General features: G+C 44.2%; 1 protein-coding gene across 14 annotated transcripts in view; it reads left to right on the top strand.

The window, feature by feature from the left end:
* DLG1 (discs large MAGUK scaffold protein 1) overlaps positions 1–17296 on the top strand; it is a 1315748-nt gene that overhangs the window by 417952 nt on the left and 880500 nt on the right. For all 14 annotated transcript variants that reach the window (XM_078666465.1, XM_078666467.1, XM_078666469.1 and 11 more), the window contains one exon: positions 6056–6220. In XM_078666465.1, the coding sequence (XP_078522591.1) occupies positions 6056–6220 (165 nt within the window). The remainder of the gene's footprint in view (positions 1–6055; positions 6221–17296) is intronic.

The raw sequence follows: 17296 nt of genomic DNA on the forward strand, positions 1-17296 counted from the left end.
TAAGATGGTCTTAGCTCTACCTAACACACCATGTAACCTTCGCAGGTTTAAGGCTGTGTTGCGGTGTGGCATAAAGCCAGATTGATCCGGGTGGACCAAAGTGTCTATCACTTTAACCAGGCGCGTAGCTAATACTTTTGCTCGAATCTTGGGTTCCGCGTTTAATAGCTAAATCGGTCTATACGATGCGCAACTATTTTGGGGTTTACCATCTTTATGTATGACCACAAGGTTAGCTATTCTCTGATCTTTGGGAAGCGACCCTTGCTCTCTACTATCAATGAACATTGAGCGAATGTGAGGAGCTATTTTATCTGGCGCAGCTTGCAAAGCTCAATCGGTATACCATTGGGACCCAACGCCATCCCAGATTGGATCGCCTTAATCGCCTGTGCCACTTCGTCTGTTGAAAGATCAGACTCCAGATAATCACGGTTCTCATCGGTCAGGGTGGGAAGTACAATATCACGAAGCAGGGCTTTGTTGTCATCGCCCGTGTATCGCCCCTCCGTACTATACACCCTTTGGTAAGACTGTGCAAAATGGTCGGCAATGTGTTGTGGGTCAAGAATCAGGTCTTCTCCCTCCCCCTCCAGCTCGGGCACCAGTCGCGCTTCCCCTTTCTTCCGGTCCTGCCATGCTATCAACTTTCCTGCTTTGTCCTCATGTTCGTATAGCCTACTTTGTGTTTCCCTCTCTGGTGCCCTCGCTCTATCTGTCACTATGCCTTTGAATTCATTATGTTTTAAGTTTAGTAGGTGGACCTTCTCGGGCGTCACCATATGCTCCAGCTCTTCCTCTAATTGAAGCACTTCATCTTCCGCTCTCACTAATTCTGTTTGTGCGTCCTTTTTCTTGCTCGTTATGAGGGAAATGGCTTCTCCACGGATAACCGTCTTATAGGCCTCCCACAATGTTTGGGCTGATGGCACCGTTCCCACTTTTTCCCGAAAGTAATGATCGCTATGTCCACTTTTGAGATCGAATCATAGTTGGGCTCCCAAATTTATATCCAGGAGAATTTCCAATAACAGTGCGTGATTTAACAAAAAATAAGTTTGAGTGGGCTTTAATTAACACAGTGCACTAATTTAACTGTTGGGAGAAAATGTACCACAAATTGGTGTTCTTTGATGGAAACTGGAACGAGGGTGGCTGTGATCTTGGAAGCCTGGTCTCAAAATCGCTTTCCACACTTGTCCAAATAGGCCCCAAGCACATCACTTTACTGCCCTCTTACGTTTTACTTGCCTGAAAAAGCTGTTAGCAGGTAGAAGTTTCGTTAGTTCAGAGTCTACACTCAACAGCAATATGCCTCCTTGTATATGATGTAAACCAACTCAATGGCTGTGCCATGTACAAGCGTACAATTGGCCATTTCTAGGATACACATCAAAAACTGAATTGTCTTTTGTCTCTCTGTCGTCCTGTCAGTGTGAATTTTATTTTTCAACTTTCTAAGTTCAGGTTTAGTAATTATTAATTCTAATATGTTGTCACTTAATGCTGTGATATAGGTTTTCCTGCTAACACATGTGTTACTAACAAGCAAGTCCTGATTACGTGCTAACATGAGAGCACTAACTCTTTAAAGTATGTGTAAAAGGCATAATATTTTGAATGATACTGCTAACAGTGTATGTGTGAAATTGCCATATTATTTATTATTTTCAGACATTTTTTCAGAGCTGTGTATTGACATTAGTCGCACTAACTAGGCAAAAAAAAGAACATTTTCTATTTTCTGAAGTTGCAGGACAATGTGCCATGACTGAGAGCTGCAAGGTCATCGAGCTTCGCACAAACCGGGTCTGGAAAGAAATAGAAGTGGGTACATTCGCTAACCTTTCATGGGATTCTGTATCAAAAGCACTACTAATGTCTGGTGGCTTAGTGGACCAACCCGTCCACTGTAGCGACCTGTGTTCGACCTTATGGTCATATGTTCAAATCCCTGCAGGTCCACTCAGCCTAAAACAATAAACATCTGTTATTCAGCGTCAAGGTGCACATCGGGTGAACGTGCGCTTTACAGATATACATGCAATGTTGAGGAGCGATGGTGAGAGAAGCTGCTCTGTACTCTCCCCCTCCCCCCATTACTGAGATTCACTAGAGTAGAAGGGATAACGTGTACCTAGGGTTTAGGCGTAGCAGACACGAGGACTGATGGCTCAGGGGACATGCTGAAAGGCTATCAGTCTGCAGAGCAGATGGCTAAGTTAAGCAGGGGTACCTGCATGGGTTGCCATAGAAATAGAGGTGGTGTTCCAATGACCATTCCCCCAAACCAATATCTAGGATGCTAATAACATATACGTAGATATTTGGTCGAGATTAGGCTAATCTAATAAAGCAAGTTGGGATACTTGATGTAAAATGTTATAAGTATTTTTTATGTTCACCTTATTTTATATTATGACTAATGAGATTACCGTGATAATTATCATTGCTCTGATACTTAAGGTTTATATACAAAGAGGGCATAATAAATACGTTTTATTTTTTTACAGACTTTATTTATTGGTTTTTTTCTTTTGTGAAACGTTGCAAAAGTGTAGAAAAGAAAAAAAAGGGTTAAAATGGAAGGGGGGAAGGGGGAAGTCTAGGGTAATCTCCACACCATTAGAAAGCAAGCAAAAGATGTGAGCGCTAAGGGTAATAACTCCAATAAATAACCTTTTATTGTAAAATACCAATAACTGTGTGCCTATTGTTTATAAGCACTAGGAGGGGTATCTGACCACACAGTCCTGGGGCTTAGGAGATCTACCCTCCCTCGTTTGTCCCGTTTAAATCTTCTTGGGACTTTAGAGATCCACCTCTGTCCCCTGCCCCTGAAAATAATGTAATATACTACACCGAAATGCTTTCCGGTGTTTAAGAAATGGCATTTTATATTCATATGGCAGTTCGTTCAGTGGTTCAGTATTTGGAGTCTCAATACATGTTGTCGTCCTCCTTGTTAACCAGTGACACGCCATATAATCCTATGGATTTATTAACAAATGTTCAATAATGTTTACAATTTATAGTATTGTTCAGTAAGTTAAATTCGCCCCTTTGAACATCAATAGACATTGTGAGGGACTCTGTTGCATATTAAGCTTTCCATGTATATATGTGATGAATGCATCTGTGACTCTGTTTGTGTATGGTTTAAGTCTGCAGTTGGTTGAGTGGTTTGAATGAGTATTGTGCAATGGGATCTGATTTGTCCAAATAAGAATGTTTGGAGTCAGGATATGTTTTTATTAGCACCCTGATATTTTTTGTATTCAAAGCATTTAAACAAAAACATGAATAATAAAATAATGAATCATATTATGAGTAAACTCTCTTAAATGTTTCTCTATTTATGTTAATGGTCCAGCCAGAGTGTCACACTTAATATAGGACGTATAGCATATATTCAAAGTAAATAGGTAAAGTTCATTCTTTGTAAATATTGGTCTTTTCCCCTGGTTCTCTACCTACACTTGTTTTTAGGGATTTGTGATAGTGGTTATTCTGAGAGTGAACACACCTTCTGGCTAGATGTTTGCCCGCCTGTCCTGGGCCAAAAGGCCGGGGTGACATTTCCCAGGGCTGGAGGAAACTGAGGTCGCATATCAAAGGCAGTAGAGACATTGAAGCCTCTGGCCTTGAAATGCTAAATCACAGCCCTCCTCCTGCAGGTGCTGTGAACACCTTCCTCAAGAGCAGGCATTGTTTTCGACCTCAGAGATTGTGGGCTCTCACCTACAGGTGGTCAGCAACTTGTCTGTTGAGGCAGGCTGGACAATAACAAACAGCCAGCACAATAAGAGACTAATGGGATTTAGGGGGCACCTCTAAGGTGTGCTGTGGGTGTATGTCAGGACAATTCTGATTATGCATCTGTATGGATTTGTCAAGATGAGGCGTTTTATACCAAACATCATTGTTTTCAGTGAAGCCATTATGTAGCTAAGTAACTTGTACTGACCAGTGCCTAGTACGCATACTTAAGATGACTTACTGAGCAATTGCGATGTTGTGGCAATGAACCAACCATCACAGGGGTATATCTGCTCACGCAGATATGTCCTTGTAAATAATATAATGCACCCTGCCTTAGGGGCCTAAGGCTAGCTGTAGGGTTGATTTACATATAGTATATGCAGTGTGCACAGGCATGGCACACAGGGAGTGTGCCATGTCATTTTTTCAAAAATGATTTGCACATTTCCACTCAGCCTGCAGTGGCAGTTGCATACAATTTGTGAGTGGACTCTTAGGGTGGCATAATAAATGCTGCAGCCCTTAGGGACCCTCTTTAGTACCCGTGCCCTAGGTACTAGGGATACCGTTTACTAGGGACTTACAGGTGAGCTAAAGTCCTTGCCAATTGGTTTAACAATTGAACATGTACCTTGTTTTTGAGAAAAAGCACCGAGGCCTGGTTAGCAGGGACCCAGTGCACTTTCAGTCGAAAAGCATCAGTACTAGGGCAAAACGTGGGGTGACCATGTCAAAAGGAGGCACTTTCCTACAGTAGCTTATTGACCGGACGTCATTGAGATCACATAGATTCCTGCTTTTGTCAAATATATAGTGTCAGTAGTTTTCTCAGTTGGCAGACTTCTTGAGGGCGCCTTTTCTTGAATAAAGTGCGCTCAAAGTGTACTCAATCCAATATCAGTTTTCATTTTTTCCTCTCATATGCTATTCCGATCCACTTGAAAATGTTGGATATCAAGGAATTTCAATTTTTTGCAAGTGACTTTTCTCTGAAGTTAGTTGTATGTGGACTTTAGCAGGGCACTATGGGTAATAAAAACTTGCACAATTCAAACAAGGCCCATGTCTTTTATATTCCCCTGGTATATAGCTTTAAAATTCGTCAGAACTGACTATTGCTATGTGAGGAGTGCTCCTGTGACGAACAACTGAGGCCATCCCCCTTGCCTTTTTAAGGCTTTTCCCCCTTTCCACTGAAATGTGCGATAGCTCCTTTTTTGCCTTAGTCAATTTTCCTTTCTCATGATGCCCTGCAAACAGATCATTGCTAGAAAACACTATGTCCTCGTGTTTGTGCTGCAACCCACCACAGTCTGGCACCATTTGCAAGTGTCCTGTCATTCGGCATCCCACACTGCTCTACAGTAAAACAGTGCTGCACGTGTGGTCTGGCTGTTCAGAACATAGGAGGAGCGGGCAAGAAGCACCTCCTGTATGTTCTGGGAGATCTGTTATTTTCTTTCAACAGTTGGACAAGTGAGAGGTCTGCGATTTTGGCTGCATTCATTATTGCTATTGCAGCAATCACTATTCAGATTGTTAGGCGAGGGACCTAAGGGAATCCATTGAGGTGTAATTTGTCTGATTCCTATAGGCTTTCCTTACCCATGATGCCAAAAAAACCTCAAAGGCACGATTCTTGGGTTTCGCATGTAATGGCTACCGTCTAATATATAGCAGGACCTGGCCTTTGACTGCGATCTTGCATCAGGGCCTACAATAAACCCAGATTAGTCATGGCTAATTACCCCCCTTAATTGCCAGACTCGTATAAAACATACCCAGTATTGGGGTGCCCTTTGGGCATCCTCAAGAAGTCAGGCCACCTATTTAGTGTACGAATGAAAATGTTAGGTATGAATTAGGTAGTTTATAGAATATTAAAAGTTTTAAGTGATGTGTTTATTAGTTCTATATAAAAGGTTGGTATCTCTTCAGTGATGTTGTGGCACATGTTAATACATTTTTATCATTCAGGCTTGTGACATAAGAGATCAAGCTTATGTGACTGTCACTCTGTTCCACGGATGGTATACATTTACTAATCTAGTATTCCAGTGCCTGAAGTATATGTAATTGTGATAGCCTTTTTATGCAAAATGGTGTGTATATGGAGGTTTTTGGCCTACTTTGCAATGCATACTTTTCTGTTAAAGTGCATTTATGAACAACAGATGTGCTACTCTATCGTTACATATATTTTGGAAGAAATGTTTGTGTGTTATTTACCGAATACATTGGATTTCTGCAGGATGTTGTCCTCACTCATCGACTGTGCTATTTTTCCCCTTAGAAATATCGATATCAGGATGATGACGCTTCTTCGCAGGAGCAAAGCTCCCCACACCTCATAAATGAGATTCGAGGCCCAGAGCTGGTCCATGTGTCTGAAAAGAACCTGTCGCAGATAGAAAACGTGCATGGCTTTGTTTCTCATTCCCACATTTCACCATTAAAGGTAAGAGACTTTGAAAAACAAACAAAAAAAACCTTGCATCTGTATTTCAACATTTCGAACTGTCGATCTCTTTGTGTTCATTAACATACACATACACTTTTATATAGATTTATGCGAGTATATATTGTTTGCCATTTGGAGTGTTTTCAAACCGTTAATTCGGGGAAACAGTGTAATAATATATGTAATTTGTATACAGGCTGCACTGGAATAAGACCATTTTAGTAAATTAAGTATTTCTTGCCAATGAAACTCCTAATGTTTATTTTAGTTATAAAAAGATTCTAAGCAAGTGCAATGTTGGCTCCTCCTGTTGGTTTGTTGACATTTAGCAATCACTATGCCTTCCTGTCTGTGCATTATTTTGTGACATAAACACCCTGGTAGTAATAAAGAATTCTAATACTTAGTTACATACTTGTATTTCTACATGCATGTAGGTAGGAATATTTGTACAGCCCAAACTTAGCTGGGAAACAAAGTAGAACTGCAATAGTGCTAGTTTTAGCACTGGATATGTATGCATTTCAAGCAGTGTGCCTCCTTTTCCATTTCTAAGTGTGTAACATCCTGTGGTTGGAACTTTGAGATGTAAGTGAACCTTACACCTTGTCATGTATTTTTGGCCGACCAAGTGAAAGGCACAATGTTCCTGGAGTGAGGTATCAATAATGCCTACATAATTGCAGGACCTTTTTATTTTTTCTCTCTCTCTGTGCCTCATTTCCTAAACTGTAAATTGGGCTTCTTCAGAAATGTCTTTAGCTAGGGACGTACTATGTAGGACTGTTTAAGTGATACATTTGTTTGTAGAACCCATTCCTGTCTCTTAGACCATTGTTTGCATCCATTAAACGGCATGGCTCCCTCAGGTGATGTGTGAAAGCAGGATGGACTAATGCTACCTGCTATAGATTTTAATATTTTTAAGATGTAAATGGAATGTGCTTGATGCAGGTTCCTATGACTGTCTACAATGTTGATATGTTTTAAGCAAGTTGGGTGAAATACGTGAGCAAAAATGACCCCTTAAGGCAGTGGTTCCCAAACTTTTTGGACCCGTGGCTCCCTTGACCTAGTTGGCAGTTGGCCTTGGCTCCCCACCATTTTTTTACCGGTGGATGGGTGGGGGAGGATGTCATGTTTTGACTGATATGATCATGTATGGTCTCTTAAAGTGCATTTGTGATAGCATTAAACCAGGCACATCTAAAGGTGTAGACGTCATGTTTAAATAGTTGATAGACTACATAATATTCATCAGTTCCTTTGCTGTCACTAACTGATCCGCTTCAAGGAAACATTTTATAAAAGCTGCTATTATTTGAGGAGTCTCTCCTTTCATGTAAAAGAGCAAATCGTGTTTTTATCTGATTTAATTAAACACAGATGATTGTATACCATTTACACTGGGGGCTCCACTCGATCTTTGTACGTTTACAACTATAGTAGTACTATTCGGGTTAAAAATATTCTCGCAAACTTCTTTAGAGTCATTTTCTTTGCTTTGAGGCAAGACTTCCATCTCCATAAGAGATTTTCATTATAGAGTAGCAAAAGGTAGTTTTCCCAAATGTCCAGGATTATTCTGTTTTCTTGTGATGGTTGATCCTCATTGTCTAGATCAGTGACAACTTTCCAAAAACAACTACTTTCTTTATAGTTAATTGACTATAGATTATTAGTCATTGCCTTTCAGTATATTTACTATTAAACACTCAGTAGGCTTCAGTCAGGAGGGACCCGATGATGAAGCATCCTACATAATGTGGGTGAGGGTTTCCATCTTTTTAGCACTATATCTTTGGGATTGTTTCTGTGAAGAATGGCCACTACAAATAAAAAATAAGTTATTGCTCCCTGGATCTATGGTGGACCCCAATCAGAGCTTTAAGTGAAATGAAAAACATGGGGTGGGGGGAGGAATCTCTAAAAGGCCTGTGACCTAAGAAGCATAACTAGGAATCCTTTCTAGGAGTTGTGTCGAATGTAATTAAGGGAGTGTCTTGAAACTTGCAAACTAAAATCCTGCGCTTCCTATAGTGTACCTACCAACCAGTATTTTGGTTCATCTCTCTGTGAGATTTCTCTTATTGTATCCAGGCATGTCATGCAGTGACAGGCATGCACCTAAAACAAGTCAAACCTATTGTCATCGCCAGTGCCTATTAGCAACATCCGATAAATAAGTAAAAACTAATATTTTATTGTAAATAATTAGAATGTCAAATGTTTCAGTTCTGAAAATATGAGACCATAAACATTATAAAGATATGTGGAAAGGGTCTCAATCACTTCCGTTTTCACCTTCACCCCACTGTCCTCTCCCTATGTGGCACTCACGCCGTTTTTCTTCTTACATATTTCTATGCAGTCTACAGAGAGGTCAAGAATTGGATGAGCATTTACTCTGGCCACTTTTTTGACCCATTGACTCGCACTGCCATCAGCCTCAACTCCAGCGCCCCCCATCGTGGTCATGAACACTGAGCCAAAACATTAACTTATCCAGACACCTAGAAGTTAAATAGTTCATTGTATGCATTATAAAAGAAAGACATTAGTGGTAATAAAAAAAACTAAAGAATTGCAGCATACACAAACCCTGGAAGAAGTCATCACTGTTAGCGAATGCATGAATAAATAAAACATGAAATGCAAACGGGAACTTGTATCGCTGACATGGATTACCTTACAGTCATCGTTCAGAAATCAGTCAGTGATTTGTCTGGAAAATTAAGGACCCGTTTTAAGACATCTACATAAGGACCCATAATAATGACCCGTGTTAATGCCAATGTTAATTACTGCCAGGTCTGATGCCCGGAGGGAGCTGTCCCACTTAAATCCATGTCACCAATCTTACTGTCACATGATATCCCAATAACTGCGTGTTCTTTCATACTTCGGCATACTGTGTACCAAGGCGATGTGTCATTTTGGCAGGAACCTGTGACACTATAAACAAATTACCTTCACTGTCCTAATGCAGATGAGCATGTGTGTTTGAAATTATACACATCTCCGACGACTTTCCTAAACAAACACAAGATAGTTTATAAATGTATACATATGTAAAATATTCGGTAAAAAGTAAAACGCCAAATATCTATAATATTGTGCCTAACTGCAACGTTCCTTTGACAGGCAAGGAAGACCAACTTTTCAGCTGACAGGGCCTGCTTAGAACGGGTTCAATCTCGACGTTCATTTGCGTCAGACGATCTAGCCATTGTGGTCGCGGCGCCCCTGGCTCCTCGTTACGGCGCACCGGGGTGCCGCGGCGCACAGTTTGGGAACCGCAGCCTTAAGGGGTGGTTATGTCCCCGGGGTACACACGTACTTTTTGTTTAGTGATGGTTGTGGAGCTCCTTTATGGAGCCCTTCAGCTGCAAAAAGAAAAGACCTTCATGCCTCTGTGGGCTGGTACGCCAGCCTACTTGGAGCTAGCCTTACTTTATCCTGTTCTACTTCAGGACTAGGACAGTGATCTCGCTGGGAGAGGATTTCAAGGGGTCCTGTCTCAGGCAGTCTGCCTTCATTTTCTTTTCACCCCGTCCTCATTGCGATCTAGTGTAAGCTTTGTTTAAGTTATAAAATATGACATTGACTCCCTTCTAAAATGGGCTTGCATTTAAGAACCTGAATATGGGTAGGGCTCAATTTGTAGCTGCCATTCTAGGCCTCGACTACCAAAGTCCGGCTGTCTAGTGGAAAGACTCTGATGGAAAATTAACTAGCCAGTTACGAATTGTCTCTTTTGTGGGAAGTTGTTGATTTTTATCGTTTTGGCAACACTTGAACTGCTGAATCCTGTTGAATCTTCAACATTTGTATTTTTTCCAAATATATATGTATGTTTGTTTTAAGAGGTATTGCTGTTTGATAAATAGACGTCATGTTGTGCATTACATTTAAGAACTGACTTTCACTTATAGACAGGACACTTCGAAATAGGAGCACCGTTTGGCAAGTGACCAGAATGTACTTGAATGAAAGCGAACTGTTCAAGGATTTATAGACCTATAAATAATTTGAAATATAACCAAAATAAAGTTGTAAACTATCCGTCGTCTGGGCCACTTGGCCCACAAAAGCAGCTACTTACAAATGTGACTGGGCACAGTAAAATTATAAAACTGTCAATAGCAGGTTAAACACCCATCTTAACTTTCTAGAGGGAGAGTATTTGTAGGCTTTATCCCAGATGAGGGCACTTCATACAAAACATTGTCGGCAGTAGGCTTTATCCCAGATGGGGGCACATTTCTTACAAAACATTGTCGGCAGTAGGCTTTATCCGAGATGAGGGCACATGTCTTACAAAACATTGTCGGCAGTAGGATTTATCCCAGATGGGAGCACATCTCTTACAAAACATTGTCGGCAGTAGGCTTTATCCCAGATGGGGGCACATATCTTACAAAACATTGTTGGCAGTAGGAGTTATCCCGAACAGTAAGCCAGTGGTTGGACCGGCTCTGGGTATATGTGATATTTGGAGATTTGTGACCGCACCTACTTGGTCCTTGGTTCCTCTGCTGACTTGTCCCTGCTGGGAGGAAACACCCTAGCGCCTCGCCGGACCCGCTCCGCGGGTCCCGCAGCGCTCTTTGCTCCGTGACGCTGCTGGCTCCTGGGTAATTCTGGGAGAGGAGTGCGGGGCTGGTGATTGTGTCGGCGGGGCTGCGAGCTCAAGACAGGGACTCCAGTGTCCAGGAGTCCCTGCACGCCCAACCAGTCTCACCTGGGCTGCTCTCCCCGCTGGCCACGCCCACCCGCCTATTGTCCATTGAGACTGCTGTACTTGTTGTTTAAAGGAGACGAGTGACTCCGCTTCGCGGGAGCGAGCGGGAGCGCGCCGGGAGAAGCCCGGGACAAGGGCGGGACCGTCTGTGGCCGTCCGGGGCCGGAGGAGGCCGGGCTGGGCCCACCCTCCTATGCCTGCACCTCCTAGATTGCAGATGGTCTACGGAATAGGATACGGTCATGCCCTCACCATCCCTTTGCGAAACTCCAGCAAGGGCGGGGGGAGGCAAAACTGGGACTTTGGACAACTATTTTAAATCGGCTAAGGGTGAAGGGGGAAAGGAAAGCTCCTTAGAGAAGCGCAGGGTAGAGCGTCGCCGCTCCATAGAAATTATGAAAAAAAGACCTTTTAGCAAGATAATTCCTTATCCCATTTCCCAAGAGGAAAGCACCCTTAACGGCAGTCAGGATTTATTAAGCCAAGAAGGGGTCCCCCTACTTTTACGGGATAGCATTCCGAACCCCGGCACGTCGCCCGAGCAGACTACGGAGGTTACCCCACCCCTAATCCCCACTAGTAAGTCTGTTGATTTGATTACTCAAACACCCCCCCTAGCCAAAGCCAAGAAAAATAAGGCCAACCAAATGGTTGAGGCGGAGGTGCATGGCCCTCCACCTAACAAGCGCAGAAGGAAGACGAGGGGGGGGCAAGGGAAAACCAATATATCCCACTCAGATTTTGGTAAAAATCATAAGCCTGTACTCATCCCGGATAGGTCCAGAGAGAATGTGCACACCGCCACTCCCCCTAAGGGTATAAATACTATTACAGCTGCTGCCAATAGTGATCCAGGGGTTAACCCGCTTAACACAGCACCTCCTGCTATATCTTTGGGGAACATAGAATTCCTACTCAGATCACTATTGCTGCCTATCAGCGAGAGTCTGAAAAAAGTAGAGACCAGGCTTACCATCCTAGAGGCAACGCTAACCTGTCTGAACACCACGGCTAGCAAGCAGACTAGAACAACTGGACCGAATCCATCGACAGGAACCCTCCCCAATATACAAAACCCTCCCTCTAACGTAGGGGCCCAACAGGGCGCCGTTGCTGTTCCCCTCTTGCAGCCACTCATGGCTAATCTAGTCACAATCCCACCCAATATTTCAAACATCATGCCTCCCCAGTCAGTAGCCCTAGCTTACCACAGTTCTGTACCAGCCATAAACCCTGGGGACCTGGCCAATGCTAGCATTTCTTCTCCTCCCCTTGGCAAGCCCGCTCCGAGACCACGGAGACCGGACTTGCCACCGGAAGCTAATAGCCTTATGGTGGTGTTGGCAGGTGCTCCCCCTCTTGAAATGGGTGAAAACGAAAATTTCCAATCCCTCAAGAGGAAAGTCATCAAATGGCTAAATTGGAACAGACCCCTACCACCTCATTTTAATAATGAGATCATCATGGTCAGAAGGGTGCCATGGTTGGGGAAGACGAGGAAAACAATAATAGGGGACTGCATTATGGTGACTTTCCGAGACCCCGGTACTGTTTTACACATCTGTGCCGGGGCAAACAGATCATTGGACTCCACCATACAGACTCTGCCAGTCTCCTTCTTCTTTCCACCCATCCGTATGCATCATGACCCGCCACAAGGCAATTGGACAAGGGTGGAACGGAGGCCTAGGCATAAGGAATATGTTGCACGTCCAGTTTACCAACCACCTGATACACCCTATTTCCACTACAACCGTTTTAACTGCTTGAGCGGGCTGGCTGGGGTTGATTGACTGTCCGCAAACAACTCTGCGACCTCGGACAATGGTCCCTCTGATTTCCCTGAGCCAACTGGATTTACCGCTGATAACGTGCTCGATGTAGCAGTTGGTGTAGTATCTGGCATTGTCTCCCCCCACATCTCCAACTCTGTAACCCCTCCCACTGAGCACTTGAGACTAATCTGGAGGAATGTGGCCGGACTAGCGAATAAGCTGGTCACTCAAGACTGGGCAACTTACATTGAGACTGGGGACGTTTGTATGTTCCAGGAGACCTGGGCGAGGGAAGAATATAGGCACCAGGGCTATCAGTCATTTTCCATCCCGGCCAGGTGGGAGGGCAAAGGTCGCCCCTGAGGTGGACTCACTACCTGGGTGGCATCTCACCTAGGCTGCGAGGCGTCACGTTTACCGGTGCCATCTGACGATATCCTTGTGGTTTTACTGACCTGGCCGAATCAAGGGAAACTCGCCCTGATAAACATCTACTCCAGGCAAGTGGGAGTCGCTAGGGAATCGCCCACTATAGATGAACTTTCAGATTACCTAGCTGAAATACCAAGAGATCTACCCTACGTAGTAGGAGGAGATCTAAACTCCCATTTTGAGCCACTGCCTGGCCTTCTAGAAGGCTTCTCAATGGAAGAAGAGGTCAGGTGGTCAGTACCTTCGGTAGAAGCTCCTCCCCCAAAGGCATGGACTCCCGTAGCACTGCAGATTACAGCTCTCACCCTAAAATTTGGAATCAGAGCCTGCAATGGGCGCATTAATTCCGATGTACCTAGCAGAACCACCTATAATAGAGCGGGAAGAGAATCTCGCTTGGATTATGTCTTGGTACAGATAACGAATTGGCCAGCTATTCAGGACTTTAGGGTTACTGAAAGATTAGATAGCGACCACAATGCCCTTGAACTTGATTTCATTCACCCCGGCGTCCAAACCTCTATAACACCTGGGGATGAGAACAAACCTGAACTTCTACTGGGTAACAACAGGAGAAGAATCAGGTGGGAAAAACTGGCATCGAGCCAAGAGAAACTCCCGAGGCTTTATGCAGGGCTAATCCCTATTTTGGAGACTGTGGGAGATCTAGCCATTGGGGTGGGCAACAAAGAATCCCATGACAAATTATACCAGGCCCACGAGGACCTCATAAAGGGTGCTGCCCCCAACCTTTTTAGTAATGTACAGAATTCAAGGAGAGGGCACCAATATAAATCCCCATGGTATAATACAGCCTGCAGAAAGGCAAAGGGAGAACTTTCTTAGAAACATCAAGGAGGGCCTAGGTGGAGAGAAGCTAAGAGAAAGCAGACGGTCATACAAAAAACTAATTGACCACGCCAAAATTGAATGGGAGGAGAACCAATGGGAGGAGCTTACTAATTCCCTCGCAATAAGAGATCACCGAATGTTCTGGAGAGTAGTAAACGGGGGGTCAGGGAGTCTCCATTCGGCAATTGAGCCTAACATCGCAGCAGGGGTGTGGCAGGTACACTTTCAATCCCTTTATAGCTCAGAGCTGGGAGAAACTACGAATGACATTGGTATTGGTTGGCCTGACTATGAGGGGGATCTAATTACAGTGGGGGAGGTTAAGGCTGCAATAGCAGGCCTTAAATCGGGAAAGGCGCCAGGATTGGATGGCCTACCCGGGGACCTGTTTAAACAGGAGCCCGACGTCTGGGCCCCCTACCTTGCTGTTCTGTTTAATGGAGTTCTGAGCGGCATGGAAATCCCGTGTACTTGGCTGGGGGCGGAGGTGGTTCCCATATTCAAAAAGGGCTCGCCCCTCCTCCCAGTCAACTACAGACCAATCAGCTTGATTGATGTGCCACAGAAGCTGTTCGGTAGGTACTGTTGAACCGGCTTCAGGACTGGGTAGAAGAGATGGGTGTCCTCAGTCCATACCAGGCGGGCTTTAGGAAGGGAGTTTCTACAGTGGACCAGGTCTTTCGATTGAATATCATCTATTGGAGGGCAGCGATATTCGAAGGCGGCAGCTTATACACAATATTTGTGGATCTGAGGGCTGCCTTCGACCTGGTGCCCAGAGGGAAACTTTGGAGTGTTCTGGCCGAGATGGGCGTCCCCCCGGATATCCTGATAATCTTACAGAGATTGCACCATAACAACTATGCCCGAGTGAGGTGCGGGAAACTTGGGGCACTGACGGACAGATTCCCCGTTGACAGGGGGGTTAGACAGGGTTGTGTGTTGGCACCGACCCTGTTCTGCCTCTTTGTCAACGGGGTAATCGCCCATCTAAATGCCACTGAATATACTGACGCCCCAAAACTGAACGGCGGCAGGGTGCCTGCAATCATGTTTGCAGATGACACCCTGCTGCTGTCCAAAACCCCTATGGGGATACAGAGGATCCTTGACTCATTTGTGGCCTTTTGCACCGACAGGGGCTTAGAAATCAACGCTGCAAAAACTAAGTTTATGGTCCTGAACCCAAGTCAAAAACTGCGTCCGAACCCATTATTGGGAGGGTCACGACTAGAGAGAGTTTCCACCTTCGAATACCTTGGGGTAACTCTTAATGAAACCATGCTCTGGGGACCACATCAGACCAGGGCCAACCTCAAACTAGTACAGATTACAGGGGGCATCGCTCGGATGATGAAAGGCTCCACATACCGCCCGTTGGGGCCGCTCATCCAGATCTATAAAGCACAGGCTAGGGGTGCCACCATGTATGGGGCGGAATTGTGGGGCCATACATCTTCTCGCAGTCTGTCTATAACTGAGAACAACTTTATTAGACAGATAGTTGCACTTCCGCCCAGCACGCCGCTCCTTCCCCTGAGGATGGATCTGGGTCTGAGACCAATAGCTGACGATCTAGGTCTCAGACCCATAGTCTTCTGGCGAAGGCTATGGAGTAGCGAAGAACTCTCTGCCTATAGGGCGGAACTGAGGGAACTTTTGACCCATCCCAAAGCGTTAGAGATCCCCTGGATAAAATCCTGTGCTAGACTGGGGTTCCCTGACCTTTGGTCTGATCCTGCTAATGCCTCATCAAATATCTCACGGAAAACTTTGGCCAATGTCTACCACGAACAGAAACTAGCCATGGCCTTGGATTCCCAGGGCGAGGGGTCACTTACATCCGCATTTGTGAAAAGCAAGGACTCATATAGGTTGGAGAGAGTTTTGGACGCTATGTCCCCTGTGCTGGCCAGGAAGCTGTTTCTCCAATGGAGATATGGCACACTGCCTCTGCGATCTTTCACCAGCTCCTGGTCAACACCGCCCTCCACTAAGCAGTGCCCGGTATGTACTGGTGCAGAGGAAAGTGATCTACATGTGGTCCTGTTTTGCCCAATTTACAAGGCAGCGAGGAAATTTTGGCTCCTTCCACTTATTAGAAACCTTGGTTGTAGGGAGTATCTCCCGATGTACAGAATCTTAAAAACCGATGTTTCAAGCCCAACAGTGTTTGCACTAGCAAAATTTCTTACCAATGTCTGGCACACATTTGCACCCGCATTTTGAAGTCACAGGCTCCCACTCAATTCTAAGTCCATAATTTTATATGCAATTTTATTAGTATGAAGTCCCTTGAATGGAACGATTTTATATTGTATAAATATGTATTAATTGTTTACCAGGATGATTTTATAATGGCTGTATATGCTTTTACTGTATATCTTTTATGGCCATATGGCCGAAATAAAGATTGATGATGATGATGATATTTAGGCCCTGCTAGAGTTGGGTAGAAGCAATCTGCAAACCACAAAACTTTCCGTTGACAAAATCTACAAGTTTTAGGTCCATTCAAATTCTCACCATCCAGGCTAGCCTAAATAAAAGCATTGTCTGCTATGATAGTCAGAGCACGTCCGTAGGGGGTGAATGCACCCAAACTGTCTCCAATGGAATAACATATCATGAACACAGTATCTCTGAGAGGTCATTGTGAGGCCACAGTGCACTATGATGCGTAAGAAGGTGACTATTCCCTTTTAGCTATTTTGAGTTAAAGATTGTTTGCATTGCTCTAATGAAATATTCATAACTGCATGGAGTTAATTAATTTGGCGTTAAATGTAGTCTAAATTTCTAAGAAAATATATGGTTTAATGGCCAGAGCCCAGATCTCCCAACTCAATCCATTAGAAATCATGTGTACTTGATCAGGTGGAATCTGCAGGAGGAGTTTCTTTTTATCCATTAAGTACAGTATCCTTCAGATTCTGTATACCAGCGGTTCTGTGGTACCCCTTATGTTGAAAGGGGATACTGTGCGGCCCTATGTCAGGGGCAGCCCCCTTTTCCACTCAGCCTTCTTCTCCGCTATTGGTTATTTTGCCAAGGGATCTCTGTGTCATGATTCACTGGCAGAAATTGTTTTATTATTAGAAATCAAGTGTTCATTTGATCACAAATCTGTTCGCAGGTTCCAGTTATAAACAGTTACCTTGTGCAGTGGGAGGTGTTATCTAACCCTGTGGAGACCTAGACCCCGCCCCCCCCCCCCTCACATTGTACTTTCCATGGTCCTGAAGTACCTTCTACTCCATATGATATGGA

Source organism: Lissotriton helveticus, chromosome 11 (genome assembly GCF_964261635.1).
Source record: "Lissotriton helveticus chromosome 11, aLisHel1.1, whole genome shotgun sequence".
NCBI lineage: Eukaryota > Metazoa > Chordata > Amphibia > Caudata > Salamandridae > Lissotriton > Lissotriton helveticus.